This window comes from Colias croceus, chromosome 20, assembly GCF_905220415.1.
Source record: "Colias croceus chromosome 20, ilColCroc2.1".
NCBI classification, from domain to species: domain Eukaryota; kingdom Metazoa; phylum Arthropoda; class Insecta; order Lepidoptera; family Pieridae; genus Colias; species Colias croceus.
Genome location: NC_059556.1, coordinates 8,571,741 through 8,590,719, shown reverse-complemented (window position 1 = coordinate 8,590,719; position 18,979 = coordinate 8,571,741). Strand labels below are relative to the sequence as shown.

The 18,979-nt window shown below is 30.3% G+C and overlaps 1 protein-coding gene across 2 annotated transcripts; it reads left to right on the top strand.

Annotated features, from left to right (window-relative positions):
* Window positions 1–628: 628 nt before the first annotated feature.
* LOC123701100 (myosuppressin-like) lies at window positions 629–18,252 on the top strand. Of its 2 annotated transcripts, none has more exons than XM_045648542.1 (3): window positions 629–667; window positions 17,151–17,344; window positions 17,849–18,252. In XM_045648542.1, the coding sequence occupies exons 1-3, from the start codon at window positions 657–659 to the stop codon at window positions 17,938–17,940; spliced, it is 297 nt and encodes a 98-aa protein (XP_045504498.1). In that variant the 5' UTR covers window positions 629–656; the 3' UTR covers window positions 17,941–18,252. The 2 variants fall into 2 exon arrangements, with proteins under 2 accessions (XP_045504498.1, XP_045504497.1); XM_045648541.1 differs by lacking the exon at window positions 629–667 and adding an exon at window positions 11,163–11,371.
* Window positions 18,253–18,979: the final 727 nt, after the last annotated feature.

The following is an 18,979-nucleotide window of genomic DNA, read 5'->3' as shown; positions in this document are numbered from 1 at the left end:
ATTTAACGATAAATTTAAACTAAACTCGAATCAACATAAAAATTTTATAGTTTTCATAGTTCTTAGCTTTGACTTTTAATTCTTTCAGTAAAACAGACGGTTAATTCTTTTAAATCCAGAAGTTTTGTTAATTATTATAAGAATGAAAATTCACTCCCACTTTTATGGTACTTCATAAAAAATATATAATATTACTAGATAATAAAGTAAGCTGAAAGCTAAAATTATAAGTTGAAATATACCTACTAATTATTTTAAAATCGATCTGCTACAAATGCTACAAATATTTATAAATAGCCTGAATCCGGAAAAAGACATTGATGAATACTATATAAAAATAGACCAAACTAGAACATTCAACTGAGTTCTACAAAGCCTATTTGCCAATCACTTTCAAGGTAAAAAACTATTAAAAATTGAATTGATCTCCTCAAATTACCATCTCTATCTCTACTGTAAGCAACTGACATTTAAAACGTGTTGACTCTTTTGATTACGAGGAAAAAGCCTTGTAACAATATGTAAGTATGTACGGCTGTATGGTAAGTACAGCGTACTGGGCGGCGCGTGGGGCGGACCCTCCCAGATATAAATGCTCGTAGACCGCTCTACGCAGCATTCGTAGCATCACACGCCGCCGTAGAACTATCGTAGCAATGGCTTTCGGGTATGTACTTTTACGATTTTTTTTTGTGAACAAAATTTATTGAATAATATTTTGTAAGTTTAGGGTTTAGTTTAAAGTTTGTTTCGATATTTTTTTTAAATATATACGTAAATAAGTATTTTTTTCCGCCGAAAGAAACAAGTTTCAAGTTCAGAGCATAATCTGAATAATTCACTTGGAAATAATCTTACTCAAGTATTGTATTTAATTTTAAATAAGCAAATATTAACGCAACATAATCAAGCTCAACTTTCTTTGAGAGGAAGCGGAAAGATTCCTATCTTGTTTAGGCAGAAAAATAATTGTAATACTTTCATTAATTTTATACAAAACCCTTTATTTTGTTTTCAAAAGATTTAAACAACTTTAAAATTACTTACATTGATGATGTAAGTACAATTCATTTAAAACTATACGAACGTACGTACTAGAGTACAATTTTAAAGTGAAACTTTTATTACATCGTCTCAAACTTTTTGGTCTGTGTAGCGCATGTCGAGTGACGCACGATACGTACGATAATTATCGTACAAATACGAGAATTTTTAATTTTGAATTTTTGAATTTTTTTGTGAAAAAAAGTTTCACTTTTACCGTGGTTTCATAAAACCACACAACATTTTTTTTTAGTATATTATACTTTTCTTAACAATTTAAATATAACTACAACTTGCAAACGTAGGTATCTTTTAAATCTCTACTAATTTATCCAATTGGAGGGTAGGTGACAAAAGTTCCCTCACTCGTGTTTCTTGTCCACTCTTGCGAACAAAAAAGTAATTGATGCCAAAATGGGCCCTTCTATAAACAAGAAAACACTGTTTTTGTTTAATTTCCTCCATTCAAAGAACGTGACATCTTGACACTTATACAAGGCAATAAAAATTATAATTACGATTTTAAAAGAAAATATAATTTCAACATTTTTCCTCGAATCACCTCTTTTCATTTCTTTCTTAAACCCTATTTATTACTGTTAATGAATTCGATTGAACATTTAATTACACGTTGGTTTGAATGAAATTATCGTGGTTTATATTCAGATAAATAATTACAAATTATAATATTATTCAGTAAGTCATTAACGTTTATGAATATAACTTAAAATATTAATATAGTTACATCTTAGTTTACTGCAAAAACATATTCAACTCATAACAAATTTACTACTTCTACTTCTGTTCCATATATTATGTTATTATATTTCAAACTTAAAACACAGTTTTACCCGCATTGCTCCGCTCCTATTAGTCTAAGCGTGATGATATATAGGTAGCCTCTAGGCTTTATCCTTCCTCGATAAATAGGCTAACTAACACCGAAAGAATTTTTCAAATTGGACCAAGAAGTTCCTGAGATTAGCGCGTTCAAACAAATAAGAGTATAGATGCCACTTTAATATACGACGATCATTCAGAACTTTGTGTAGGTTTACGGGACGGCTTTTTCTATTATCTAATTGTTTCCTTATAAAAGCTATATTCTTGGAAATAAAGCACATTGCAATATAAGATTGTCAAATATCTCTGTCCATTCACGGATCAGGTATTTTCCCTCACACATGTTCGCTTATTTCGAAAATATTTGACATCATACCATAACATATTGCGTTCCAACTACAATACTTTGAGGTCCTTTTATGCGATCAATATATATTAACTTTTGTATATTATAACTCAGCCGAAATGCGACCGCCTCTTAGAAATATATATTTTTAAAGGTTCTTTCGTTTTTGTTTGGAAATTGTTGAGTTATTGATGATTTTTAAGACGAAAGCAATTTATAGCTAAATAAGGAACGTCAGCACGTCTTTTAACCCTTTTTTGTCAGACGTCCGTTGTACTGTCTTTTAAAAATAACGATTTATTTTAATTATTTTTTTAAGTTGAAACATAATATGAAAACTGACACTATTCTAAGGCTTTAAAACTCTATGGACTTATTACAGATACCTATATCTAGTGAAAACCGGTAAAACGCCTAAATTAATAATCACCTCTTTTCTAATTCCCGTTACAAGTAACGAAAACAATTTTAAAGCAAAGTTTCGGAATGCGAGGAATGCAAGCATTGTCCATTTACCCAAAGACCAGAAATATAAATTAAATCTCAGTTCTCAACAGGTGAATTTCTAAATGTCTCGAGAAAATGCGGATTTTAATTTAAGGGGACATTTGATAAGGCGCCATTTTACTTTAATCGTTTAAATGTGTTTTTGTTTGGAAGGAGTTGAGAGAGGATGTTGAGAGACAAATAATTGTATATGCTATGATATTATGGAAACTATATAAAGTGTACTAGATGGATTAGATAAAGTATAGATAGATACTTAGATAGATAAAAATATATGTATAAAAGATACTCAAATTCAAATTATTATAATGTGGTATTTTTCATTTGAACATTTTTCTAGGTATATCTACATTCTTATAAGAATTTGTTGTAGCATCGATAACGTATTTTTCGCGAAAATGAATTTGAATTACTTAATAATAATATTATTATCCATCTTGAGCCTTTGAACTCATGCTTTAGCTTTCTTTTTCAAAATAAAAATCATCTATTTAAATCGCAAGAACAACTGTAGCTTATAGGAAACTTCCTAGTTTCTATAGAGATGTAATATTTGAAACATTCTAACCCTTTAATATCGTACAGTTGTAAAATACGTCTGTCAAACTTGCGGAATTTCTTGCCAAATTCTCTCAATGAAATTACAGCCTTTAATAATTATGATGTTTTTAAAGTTATAAAACAGCAGATCTGAATTGTGCTATATATTTGGTATTTTTTATATATTTATTATATCATTATTCTAATGTAAAACGTTACTATGATTAAAAAATCCTTTTGTACTTACTACTAGTACATGTATTTGACATGAGGGACATTAAAACTAATCTTAGTTACTTGTTATTTAAAAAGAAAGAAATGAAATTGACCCCATGTAAAGAAACGAAGCAAACAGCCATTTATTGCTTTTTAATATTTACGTTGTTCGAGAATTCCCAAAGGACACAATACATATGTTTTCTTTTACCAATGAGATTTCATTGCAAACTTACTATTTCGATATTAATTTCAATCGAATATATAACATAGAAAACAATAAAATAAAGTTTGGGTACGAAAAGCTTACAACGTGAAATGTCTAGAGCTATTGCAAAATAGTTAATGACTTAAAAAAAATACATAAACTTTCTGAAAATATATACAGTAGATATACTGTGCATAAAAATCAATGAAATCCGACTTTTTGATTGAAGTCCGAAGTCCTAACCACTAAGCTACTCTCTATTATGATCAAAGTCAACTAAATAATATCTTAAAATTATGTATGTATGTATGTAATTATAACAGGTGTACGATATCATTTAACATAGAGGAAATATAAGAATATCTGTCATAAAAATAATCTTATTACGTTTACGGTTTCCCAGTTTCAAATAACGAAGAAAATGGCAATACTCATGTTACAGTAACCTTTTGTAGATCAAGAAAATAATGCTTTGATCATACGAATTGTTATGATAATAGTCTTTTGTTGTAAGCGACGTGTTTTAGAGCACGTAGCTATGTTATATGTAACGTATTGTTTTACCCGTTTTACCCTAATGGATAATTTAAGATGAATAACATATTGTTAAACATATAGGTAATAATTTATAGGGGATATACAAACGTATGTAGATCACGTACACGTTGATATATAACACAAATAAAATACAACACTTTCATACATTAGATAATACGTTCAACGTGAACATTCTTATTCTAGAGTACCATTACAAATTTTCTTTAATATTGTTGCGTTGGACAAATTTTCATTGTAATTTATGAGACAATTAGCATATTTATTTGGCAACACAGTCACAGAATCGTAATTAGTAAAACTGAACGAATTCGTGTTGTCGCATAATTGCCATCACTATCCATCATGGCGGCGCTAACTGTCAACTGTCACTTTTGGCGCGCTTCTCTAATCATATTTCTGGACGCTTTGACGCAAATGAGACTGGCACTAGTTAATTATGCCCGACCAGAATTATGAGATATTAAGCGTTCTTAGTTAGTGCTTTTAGCTACATTTGCAATGTTGATTATATGACCACTTATAACGCTAATTGTCGATTTACTTGAGCACACATTAAGTCAGAAAAAAACCTTTCGGTTGCTCTTGCAGCTTGCTGATACTATAATGTAGAGATCGTTGTCATCTTGCTGTGTAAACCCTAGATAAAACTTTTTTTTTGTTGGTAAGCATTTATTAAATCTAATTGGTAGGTTAAATATAATAAGATAACACACGTTTTTAAATAAACTCAAAAGATGTAAATTACAAAAAATATCTGCCGCAAGTCATTAACGTGTATGGCAAAACTTTTTTGACATGCAAATTTTAGCCCATATTATAAAAATAAGTACAGATAACACAAAACTCGACAGAAGCAAAACATGTGTACTCAAAGATTGGCTATTTGCATTTTAAACGCCGCGTTAGAGAAAGTAATTTAAAAATAACCAAATTGAACTAGGTAATTATGACCTAAGAAGGAAAAACGGTGAGGAAAGCAAGTTTAATGTTAAGAAATGATCTCGCTATGTCTATATTGAAATGGGACGACGAAAAAACCATTTGTATCTATTGTTCTAAATGTTTACAAACGGTTACAGAAATAAACTGTTTAATTAGATACTAAGCGTATCGAATAAGGTGCAAAATACACGTACCTTCTCAAAAATAATACGCACATCTCTTTGATGATTGTTGTAATCTTCCTAACTTTTCCTTTGGGTTCGATAACATGTAAAACTACCCTTTTATATTATTGAACATAGACAACAAGACAGTGTTAAATAACAAAGTTCATAGACAAAGTGTTCTAGTTCCTTATAAAATGATAGAGAAATATTGAGCACCTTTCTTTTACTTATTTTTAGACTATAATAAAAATGATAAATGATTGAAGCTGTCAGAGTTAGAAAAGGGTTTGATATCCTTTTCTGATACGAATGCGAATATTAAATAAATTCAAACGAAACAATTAAAACATTATTTCAATTGATAAACGCTGTAGAAATACATAAAAATAATATAAGTACTTAATACTCGTTTCAACTCTTAAAAGCAATTTGAATGTAACTTCAATAAAAAATGTTCGTCTAATGAAATAATTGATATTAAAAGCAATCATTTTAATAAAATATATCTTATGGTAAATGTAAGAAAACAAAAAAATATTTTAAAGAAAATCTTTGATATAATCAAAATTGCACAATAAAACGAATTTTCGCTTGATAATAGATACCTAAGCACGTAGTTTTTAACATACAAGTATCGGGTAAGATGTTCTGAGTCCTCTTGTAGAATAAGGGGACAGATGCATTACACATCTGTTTCACTGATCGAATTTACGAGCAAGTGAGTGATCAGTCAGGTGGAATTTGTGAAGTTTTGTAAGGGCACTGGGGCTCACTTTTGTCTTGCATACAGTCGTATCATGAGTAATTATAATATTGGACAATAGCAATGTATCCACAACGCTGAATTAACGTGCTCGATTCTTCAAATTCTGTAAACAATTTTGAAATCGTTATAAATTTATTTTAAGCCATCATTTTTACGTGACCAATTCATCTATAAATATAATCGGAAACAAGAATTATCTGAACTAAATTTTAGTGATAACGAACGGAACCTTTCGAGCTTTTTTTCCGAAGTCTCTATTGTGGGGGCCCCATGCTTGTGGAGGCCCCGGGGCTTTCGCCCCGGTTGCCCTCCCCTAAATCCGGCCCTGAGGCCTCACAATACTTTAAGACGTCACTGAGTCTGCAGAAAGCAGCTGTACTTTCATATCTTTAAGCATATCTTAAATAAATACTCAATTATATTACGAATAAAATAACCAAAGTTAAAAGCGAAGCCCTATTAATAGTTAGTGATTAATTGTTTTATTTTGTCTGTCCACTGCATCATCCGGCTAATTGGCGGGTGAAATCATCGTTTTCTAATTTAAAAATACATTGCCGTTTCTAAACTTTTGGTTTCTTTTTGATGGCCACCCTAGTGTATGATTCATTCTTAATCTATTTGATTGTAATAATTTGTTATTTTTACAATTGTAGAGTTCAATAACATACAAATAGTTACTGGAAAATTATTTCTTAAGATTTTTTTTATAAAAATATAAAACTAGTAAGTCAAAATAGGGTTGCGTAACTCAAATTGTGTTTCATATCTGAAATCCATCGGGTTTTTTTTATATTTTGCATCATTGTGAATAATAAATGTACTAAAATAAACTATGTAATACTTACAAACTAAACCAACACTCTATTGCTTGATTTTTTCGGTAACTAAAACTACAATAATCGTGAAACCCGTTTTTATGAATTTAAATGTTTATATTTTAATGAATTTTATTTTTAATGTAGTCTGCAGTTGTATTAAAATTAAATATGTATTTTTTTTAACTAAGATTTATTTTGTTAATTATCAAAATAGTCATTTAGTCATTTAGTCATTTGAATAAATTGTATATTTTTCTTTTATTTTTGTCCGTTAACAAGCCGTGGCAACTTTTAAGTAAAACAACACTTAGCTATATATATTTGTATCTTGTATATCTGTTATTTTATTGGTGTATGTTTTGTAAGTGGCCCTGAATAAATAAATAAATAAATAAATAAATAAACCCAACATCTACAAATACTGCTATGAATGCATTAACTTAATGTACAGGTTATGACCAACTTAACTCGAGCCATAAAAATAATGGAGTGACGTCAAAAATGCTTGCTTATTCAATAAATTGTTTGCTAATTACGCTTGTTAGTAAGGCTACGGTATAATTTGATCTTGTCGTAAAAGCTAATAATCATAACCACCCCTTTGTAAGAGAAAATTATTGTGAAACAGGAATATGAGCTTTCAGACTTTTTGTTTAAAGGATATTTTTAAATGAATGGTGTGATGAAAAGAAGTTTAATTGGAATGTTATAATTTATAGGTATTTTATATTTGTATTAGACAAATATCAAGTTTTTCAGGATAATTCGAAATGGTTTCTGTTTTAAGCTTTCTATTTTTAATTTTTTTATTCTGGTACTTAATGCATTTGTTTAATTATCGTCTATTTCAAGTATTTTCTGAATACATATTCCTATTGATAGACAGGGCACATCACTATATTTTACGTTGAAGACTTTATTAATTCGACACAGATCATTGATGGCATAAATTACGTATCAGGTTACTATGTTTCATTCATGGAAATCTATTAAGATGCAATTATAATGATGTGATTTTTAGGTCATTTCTTAGGTAATGTACCTACCTATATTATTTGTTTAAAAAAATATAGTGTATTAGGAAAGTTTTATTAGAAGTTTTTTTAATGGGGCGTTTTTATTGAAAATGCAGGCGCTTTTATTGAAATTTTAAACTTTTGAATTTTAAACTTTTTTTTTATTTGCCAAATAGGAAAGTTACATTCTAGATCTTTTACATAATTCTATCTATTATCCTCCCTTTTTTCACATATTTTCTTAACTCTAAACCACGCGTTCTCAAGACTGCATCTTTATTGCAACGGATAAAATTATTAAGGTCGTCAGTTGACACATAGTGTCACACTACACGCATTGATGCAAACTAGCCCTTTGTACGAGTCTGATACTCAATTAATTTAATTTGCTAGATTTCTTGATGTGTCACGTGATTTGGTTTATTATTTCAACAAGATTTGAGTGGAATGTTTATTTTTTTTTAAATAGTAGGTAAAAAAAAGATATCGCATCATTTCACATGACCAAATTTTTGTGATGGGTATCTCATTTATTTTTAGGATCAGATAGGTTTTGTTAGCAGAGTATTTTAAAATAGAAGAAAACATTGTTAAGATTGCAAATACTGGAACCCTTTAGTCTACTACCTACTACATAATATTATATATATCACGTATTTCTATGATATAAAAAGAACAGAATGAAATGAACAGAATAATATGATATAAAAATCTCTCTATCTGCACTATCTTTATTTAACTTTTATTTTTTCGTTTCTTATTCTCACCAAAAACGTTGAATTAATTTCTTATTTCAATATATCTAGTAGATAAAGATTTAAGAAGATATTAAAGAAAACCACGTAAACGCAATAAATTCGGTACTGTTTGCGAGATGGTCTCTCAGGAGATACCGACGGTTTATCTTCATTGTCTCTATATTCACTTTATTCACTATACCTATATATTTGTATGTAACGCCTTTATTGTAATTTAATGTTTGTTCTATTGATTTATTAATTAATGAGTTTGATGACTTAGGTTATATTTTTAGTCATTTATTGGTATTTTATGATACGATACGTGATAACGATTTGTGTTCGGTTGTTCGTTTTGAGTTGTAAAATAAAAAACACAGCCTAAAGTATATTTTAAAATGTCGCAGGAATATATCTTAGATGTAGAGTTTTGAAATTAAAATGCTTGAGACTTTGTTGTTGAAGATGTGTGAATAACTATTTCAAAATCAAATCAAAATTAGACAATAATAGAATCCTAATCCTATATATGTTTAAAGCCGTATAAAATCACAATGTAGATACTCGTAGAACAAAATACTATCACAGAATTATATTATGTAATTTTTATATTACTTGTTAAAATGACAAGAGGTATTTGATTAACAAAGAATGCATCTTGAATAGAATCACTGACCCAGTATTGCGTACGAAAGATATCTATAATAAAATCTACCGTCTGTCTTTGCTAGACCTTTGTTAAAATATTGGAGCTAGGACTTCTAAAATATGACATATATCTTTTATGAAAATACTGGGAAGTTCGAAGGAAGTAAATTATAACTGCTTCCTTGCTATTTTACGGATTAAAATCATGATTTAATCCCGGCACAATGAAAATCGAATGTGTTCGAATATTTTATGAAATCCATAACTATCATTTATAGTGAACTAGGTTCCCGCCCGCGGCTTCGCCCGCGCAGTCAAAGAAAACCCGCATAGTTCCCGTTCCCGTGGGATTTCCGGGATTGCGTCATTTTCCCAAAGTATCCTATGTCCTTTCTTGGGTATCAAAATATATCCATACCAAATTTCATTAAAATTGGTTCAGTAGTTTACGCGTGATTGAGTAACAGACAGACAGACAGACAGAGTGATTTTCGCAATTATAATATTAAGTATGGATACCTTTTTTAATACGTATATAATAAGTAATAACTTGTATAAAATATAAAACCACGATTCTTTTGCCATCCTATTATAATAAATATACTACTTACTAGAGACAAGATTTGGGTTCCAACAAATTTGTATGTTCATCCCATCAATAAATATAATATAAACCTTAGATTTTACCCGAAGCCGCTTTTGATAATGCAAAAAGTTACAATATTCATTGATATGAACATATTAATATGGTTACAACAAAATCGAATAAATAATTTATAATTTAATAATAAATAATATATGGTCTACCTACACTTTAAATTTTTAAAGGTTTATTTTTTTTTTTCTAATTATCGAAAGCCCTCTTCCATTTTTATTATAGTGGAATTCATTTAAGACTGTTCTGTTACTCTGTCAAAAACTATTACCATTATAAAATGTAATATCCACTTCAAGAAACCATTTCTTTCCTAAACATAACCGTCAAACGATATAAATTCTTATTACTTTCATCTTAAAGTAAAATTTGCATTGCAAAATTATCAATTGCATCTCATTCAACAGGCGAGCTTTTGACTTAGAACCTGAAAGCGTTGATTGAAATAAAGCTTTACGATATTATAATAGTGTTGAAATTTAATCTTTTCTATATTTCTAAAGCAATTGTCTAGACTTCTATAGTTTATTTCAAGAACATAAGGTTGAGAATAAGTTGAAATATATTCGATTAATGGGAGAGTGCAAGAATAGTGATGTATTCTTCTTTTTGTACAGTTACAGATCATTTGACGTGCGTATTTGCACGTACGCAACAATTAGGGATGTGTAAATGTACATCCTTATATATATTAGGGTTGAATCATTATGTAATTTTAGAAATTTAATTAAAACATGAAAATATATGTAGAGGTTAAGCTAACATATAGATAATACAACATAACTACTTACAAAAATTTACGTTAGGTATTTTACAAGAAAAAAATAAAATACAGTCAAATTACACAATTCACATTTATAATATGAGTTACATTTATTAACTCACTTAAAAAATGTATCATGGAGAGCAAAACGATGTTTTCCTAATATCATTCTAAACATTCATTTCCACACACAAAAAACTTCATTAAAATTCTCGAAACAACATGACCTTTGCATTCATTATCCTTTGTGTACTTTATATTGTTTTTCCACGATCAATTATATGCAGTAGTACTATCTATCGATTTTCGATTCATTTGGATAACAAAGTGCATCCCTAAAATGCGGGCAAGTTTAAGATAAATGAATGCGGGTCCCTGTTCATCTTCCAGTGTCCTTTTGATGCGCATGAGCGTCACTCGACTCTTAACACTATATTATTTTTGTCGATAATATTAAATAATTCGTACAACACTATAATCGGACAAAAACTGGCTTGCATTGGTGAATGATGATAGTGACATGTGAACTTTTATATTTATGTTTTTGCACTGTTTTTTATGAAGAAGGAATTCTATATTAATGTCTGTTAATAGGTAAGGTTGTAGTGTAATTTATTATTTAAAATTTCTCTATAGCCAATTAATTTTAATTGAGTTTTATACTTCTTTTATTTTGTAGTTTTAAAAGTAAATGTTCTAATACGTAGGTATCCTCAAAATAAATTGTAAGCAAGGAAGCTTTTTAAGACCAGAAAGTTCGCTTCGTCGTTCTTTAAAATTTTTATAAAAATATGTACCTAGATATTATAAATTACTAACACAATTGCATGTTTACTCGTTCAAAGGGCAGTAATAAAGAACTGCGGGACAGTGAATGATAAATTTTACGACAAATGACAATAATTATTCAATAACTTATTGTTATTATTATTTGTGTCATTATCGATATGAATTTAGTTTATTGCATTATAAATATTCTATTTACGAACATTTATGTTACAATTAATCTATTTACAATGTACGTACACGAATAATATTGTTATTTTACGAATAACAACCGGAAAAACTTTTAAGAAATGTGTCATGTTGTTTAAAAATTACGAAAAAAAGAAGCCAAAAAATGTAAAGCCCTATAAGAGTAATATATAAATTTAATTTCTAAATAAGGAAAGTTGTGCCGGATACACTGTGTCAAACTTAGAAGGGGCTTTCCATAGTTCGATGACGGAACTACGGAAGGGCACAAAAAATATTAAAATCTCATCGATGTGCTGAGTCAGCTATAAGGTATTATGACGTTTATACATTGGTATTTAAGTTTCTATGCGATATTTCATTAGAACGTAATTTTCATACTTTACTCAAAAGAAATAGAAAATTGTTTGTAGCCTTATGCGTTTCATTTACTTTATAAAACTACAGAAATTATTAAGATCGTAAGTAACTTATACCTACTTAGTGTCTCCAACATATTTTGTGTTCTAACTTCTTATATTTCGATTAATTTAGATATTCTATCCATTATAATATATATGTACCTAATAATGTAACTTTATAAATGATATTATCTAACATAACATCACAGGAGATCATAAAACAAAAAGCTATGGAATCATATTATTATGCAAATGACTGGGAACGTTTAACGATACATTATCCTGCTATATTAATTTCTGTTTTAATCGTGATGCTATTAAGCGTCACATAAAATTGAGCGTTTGGAGATTTAATATGAGTAAATTTTCAGTTTTACAATTTTTGTATGGGATTAGCGAGTTACTGTACCTACATGATATGTTTTACTACCTTTGTGCCTTAGAGGCTTCCTGTATTTATAAGCTGTCATGTGATTCATACTGGGTTATGTATAGGCAAATTAAATCATAATATTATATTCATACTCGAAATTCATACTAAATTAAATCCACCATTTTTAAGACTGAGATTTTGAAGCGTTTTGAAGCTCTAGGTTAGGCTCTTGCATTATATGACTTATTTTAGCTTATTATTATTCCACTTACAAATATTATAATTGCGGATTGTTATATACAAATACTTATTTTATAACCTACTCCATCATTTATATAATATATTTCTTTATTTCCTTCTCGGAACTAAAATTATAAACGTCAATTGTACATAAAAAATAATTCAAATGTATCGTTTCTGCAACAAGTCGGAATACCCGAAATTATGCAATTAGGGACCGCAGGCTGGTTGTCGGAGAATGTTCACAAAAAATACCAGTTTGGAGGCTTTCATTCCTTTGCCGAGGTGGTTTATATCAGAGGCTTGACAAATTGTTGCTGTTAACAGCTCATCGTTCAATCTGAGTTTAATGTTCGTTCCAGTTTAAATTGGTATCAAAATGTATTTTTGACATAATATGAAAAATGTAAGTATTTTTGATACAATATCAAAAAGTGGATCGGTTTTTTAAGTAACTTTACGCAATAATGTAAGTATTATTGTTTACAAATTGCACGAACTCTATTGGGAACGGATTAAAAAAATTGTGAATTTTTTAACTTCATAGAATAAAGATGTAATAAAATAAAATGCCTATCGTGTAAACCTAATTTAACAACAGCGCTTCTCTCCAAAGCTATGTAAGTACGTTAATTGCTTAAAATTATATTAGTTAATCGCTTTATAATCCAGAATAGTTACTTACTATAATATATTTTCTGAACCTCAGCTGTATGCAAAAGGGACTAGGATTAAAGAAGTCCATAAACGGATTATCAATAACTGACAAAAACCTCTTTTACGCCAAAAATTGGAGTTGAACAAGTTTTTAACAATATTAAAAAGTTTTTATTGTTTAAGTCGCCGCAAAACATTATAGCTATTATTACTATGTTTACGAGCAGATTTCGCATAATCTGTGGGATTTTGGACGCTTAAGCTGAACGTAAACTTAATAAGTGGACGAAAATTATGGAAGGCTTTGTCCGGCGAGTCTTCAATGGGCTTAAGTTGGCGAATTTTTGCAGCGTTTACGGCATTTGTGAAGACTTATAGGGAACTAGCGGTCTATCGTGTTTTAGCTCAGCCTGAATGGGATAAAATATACTTTGATTAAATTTAGATTAAATTTTTGTTTCCTAAACGTCTTATTTTATCTCTGACTTACGTACAAACTCATGTTTATCATAAATAGTTACCAACATTAGAAACTATAAGCTAATATTATTAGCTTATGGCAATTATTTTATAGACCTATTCAGTATTCACCTATAGTGACAGGTACCAGTTAACTTGAAGCTATTGCCTAAGTTTCTTAAGTTCTTTTACATTTGAAGTTTGAACCAAGTACCTATATCTATTGCATTAGGCCTTTTTATTTCGTGCGTGTTCAGAATATTAAATGACTAGTGGCTGTTCTGTTGACTTATGTTAGTTTTAGAATAACATTTTATGAGACCCTCATAAATTTATTTCTAATAAGTAGCTGTTAAAGATCTATAAATGAGTTGTTAAACAAACATATACGATTCATTCAAAATATTTGTAACACGATAGACATCTTAGGTATTATTACTTTATTTTTATTTTTCCCGTCAGTATTGTCTAATTTCTGTAGGTATATTATATACCTACCTATTATACTACAGAATATAGAATAATATTATACTTATCCGTTATCTGTGTACGTTACTTTTAAAAAACTCTTCCGCGAAGCGACCTACATCATTCTGAAAATTCTTTGCCTTTCATTTGCCTAAATATTTATTTGATACCGCAGTAGTACGACAGTGGGAGGCAATAAGTTTCATCTAACACTTATTCTTTGGCATCCCAATATTGGTCACGCTTTTGTCGGACCAAATTCCTTCGGTTTTTGGTATTGGCACAAATGCGATATTATTTCGCGGGTAAACAACAGATATTCAATGATTTTCTGCTTTATAGAGCAATATTGTTTTTGTGGTGGCTGGTTTGAAATTTTGTGAGAAGGATTTTTATTTTTTAATAATAGTAGTTTCTATCTATATTTAAGTACATAGATTTATATCATATTTTTACTTTTATGTATGTTTGTTTTCATGTACTTTATGGTGCTAAAATAAATCTGTCTTTCTTTCATTTATTATCGTTATTCTTTAATGAGATTCTCATTTCGTACCTACTTCATTGATGTTTCGTTTAAATAACGTGATTACGAGGAAATATTTTTCATTTTATCATCATCAAGGACCAAAGCCAAATTTTATTAATTTCAACATTTAAATTGTTTACGCTTAAGAGTTCGTTAAACACTTATAAAATTGAATCGCTAGGAAAACGAAAAATGGTTTCAATGTTTGAGCAACTGACATGAATTTTATACGAGCAAAGCCTCCGGTTACAAACTAGTATAAAAACACAACATTGTGTACAAGATATAAAATATTATTTGTAAGAGTCCCTCGTATAACAGTTGAAACTTGAAAGTGATATTCTTCATGAAGTCTTCCGCTTGTTAGAAGTCGTAACGTGAGATATAAAGGCAAATTGCGAAAGGTCACTGGGTTTGGTTTCTGTTTGAAATTCTGTATTTGTATGCAAAGGCTAGAAAATTCTATTTGTTACATCGAGATTTGTTACGATAATATTTTAATAACTAACTAACTAATGATTTATTATATTAGGTACTAGCTTCCGCCCGCGACTCCGTCCGCGCGGATGTCGGTCTTCGCGTGGATGGTTTATTTCTCCATTTTGAGTAATTCTGACAATGACATCTTTTATATAATTATCTATTGGACCCAAATACGGCTAGGCCTATAATAATACACGTGTGTTCACGGTTCTACAGAACGTCTATGAATAAAACTGAAAAATTAAGATAATTTTTTTTCTACGTATTTTTCCAGGATAAAAAGTATCCTATTTTACGCCCAGGATAATAAGGTATAATTATACCAAGTTTCATCGAAATCGAACCGGTAGTTTTCACGTGATGTCTTCACATACAGACAGACAGACAGACAGACAGACAGACAGACAAAAATTTTTTAAATCACATATTTGGGTTTGGTATCGATCCAGTAACACCCCCTGCTATTTATTTTTTCAATATTTTCAATGTACAGAATTGACCCTTCTACAGATTTATTATATGTATAGATGATATTATTATTATGATTTTAAATCGATTTAGTCTATAATATATTTTTTTGATATAAGGTAAGGCTATAAGGTATATATACTAGCGGTCCGCCCCGGCTTCGCCCGTGGTACATTTTTACGTTTTCTCTCCATAAGAACCATCCTCGTACTTCAAGAAATGTAATAAAAAAAGAATTAACGGAATCGGTTCAGTTGTTCTCGAGTTATGCATTTTGCGATTCATTTTTATATTATAGAATAAGGTTACGATGCTTTAATAAACCATTACCTACGATTATATTGCAGGACTCTATTTTTTTTTGTTATTATCAATTTTAATTATGACACTATAGTTATACCTACCTATCTCATATAAAGCTCTGAAAAGAGCGCTATAAATACGTACTTGCTACATTTCTATGGCGACTTTATATTATCTTATTAATTATCTCAGTATATTAAGGGACATTCCATAAGAATATTAAGCCTAAGTATACGTATTAAACTTTAACTTTTACCGGCATACTTCGCTACATTCCACCTTTGTAACAAACTTTATGCGTATCTCTTTAGTCTTTGAAGAGTTATCGAATTGCAGACTTACTGAATATTATACATACATTATTCATTCATAATTTAAGTTAAATATCTTGGTTTGCTGAATAAAATTAGAACATGACTATGTGGATTGGCTGTAGGTACTTGAGTTTATTGCACTAATTTAGATACTAATGTTCTGTGAAGTGGAACTTATTTCATTTCACAGCACACATATTAATGAATTAATGTGTTTGTTATTATATATTGCAATATCTGTGTGCAATAATGCCTAGCTAATGCAGTGGATCTGTAGACTCTATATGTCTACAATTGCATGCAATAGTTAGTTAGTTATTCGAAGGTGTGTTTGTTTGTTTGTCTAGTAGCCATTTCTATATTTGTGTGTTTATAACTCTGGAATTATCCTATATCGAAGTAGGTATACTATCGTTGGCACAAGCTAAATGCAACATTTACATAATTTTATACGTTTTGCTTAAAGAATCGTGGAACTATCCCGGGTAACTGTGTGTAAATCAAATCAAATATGTTATGTTGCTCATGTAGGTATATGTATGGTGGAGTATGCTACCTATCATGTATTGTTACTTTCCACAGAATCAGTGCCCCGGGTAGCCGTTAAAGTATATCCATGTAACTTTATATTTATCCGCAGAATCAGTGAACTACCCCGGGTAGCCGTTAAAGTATATCTATGTAACTTTATATTTATCCACAGAATCAGTGAAGTATCCCGGGTAGCGGTGTGGGCGTGCGTGTTGCTGTGGTGCGCGCACGCGAGCGGCGCCCCCGCACAGCTGTGCGCGGCGGCGGCGGAGGACGACCCGCGGGCCGCGCGCTTCTGTCAAGCGCTGAATACTTTCCTTGAGTTGTATGCGGAGGCCGCTGGTGAACAGGTGCCGGAGTATCAAGGTAGGCTTTAAGTTTTTGTTTTGAATGTGTTGATGGTAGAATAACAACTATAAAAGTGTCTTAGAGTACCTATACACTCAGTACTGTATGTAACGTATCATCGAAGATATTATCTTTGTTCTGTAATATTGTCTCTTTGCATATTAGTGATTTTAAAGCCGGAGTATTGAGGAAAAGTTTCTACTTTAATTGTGTCTTTTCGTATTTTATAATGCATGTTTATGATGACGTGATAAATCCTGTAGATTGTAGATATTAGATCTGTGTAAATTTTCACAATCTACTATGGACGATTTTTAGGTTAATTGGATGACGTTACCTAACGTTTTTCTTAGAAATGTGTAATCTACAATGAACCCATAAAATAATGTTGATAAGTAATAAAGCATAGTAGGCCTTCCACCATATTTCAAACGCTTATGCCAGAACCATTAGTCAAAGTGACGAACTATTCAACATTCATTTTCCTTAAAGTTTGTTCTACATTACACTATTTTGTTCCAGCACTAGTCCGCGACTACCCGCAACTTCTAGACTCCGGCATGAAGCGGCAGGACGTCGTCCACTCCTTCCTGCGTTTCGGTCGCAGACGCTGACGAGTCTCCCCCCCGCTGCGACCAAACGCCTAAACCCAACCACAACCAACGCAGCGATACGGCATGATCATATAAAGTAAAAACCGATTTATTTGTCCAAAACATTATGTAAGGTAGTTGTCGATTAATCATTAACCCCTCCCCACGTCATTCGCAATGTAACCGTCGAACAGGACGGACGTCTCTCTCCTTGTAGAATAAATGAATGTACTTATCGTTTCAAGTATTATAGATGTAAGGTTGTTGTCGCGTTTCGTTTGATATGCAATATATTCAATATAGTGATGTTTTAAATAAATACATATTTGTGAAGCTCTGAGATTTTTATTTATATTCCCATTGCCTTGAATTTATCAAAACCCGAAATATTATTTCTAGTTCGACTTATAAATACATATTTGTGCACAACTGTGTCACCCAAACCAAAGAGAATACAAATATTACGTACCCATACTTAGAATAAAATATGTTTTTAGTTTGTGTCGACTATATTCGATACAGAAAATATAAAAAATATCTGTGCAAAATTAATTGAATTGGTCTACTTTACTTATATTGCAATAGATTATTTGTATGAATGGGTAAAGAAGTCCATATTTTGTGTGTGAAATATTGTTGTTAATAAAAATTTATGATCTTGATTCTACACGAGATGCTTAAAGCATACCTTTATCAAATGACTTTACTTTCATAAATATTAATAAAGAAAAGCGTGTTAAATAGAGTTTATTTTCTCACATCTTAAATTCGAATGAAAAAAAAATTGGTTGTCTGTAAAGTCGGTTTACTGACGATAGTTGAACGTGACAACTTCTTAAGAAAATACTGATGGAATGGTAGCATTTTTCAAAAGAAAATTTTAATTTTATTTCTTTAATGCCTTACATGGAACGCCTCAGAGAGAGGTACTTAACGCCGCATGACTCATGTTTTTTCGTGCGTGCAGCCGGCTCTATCGAATTAAAGACGTTGTCACGTCAAAAGTTTAATTTCAGTACAAAGAATTTAGAAATAGGAAACATACCAATAATACTAATTT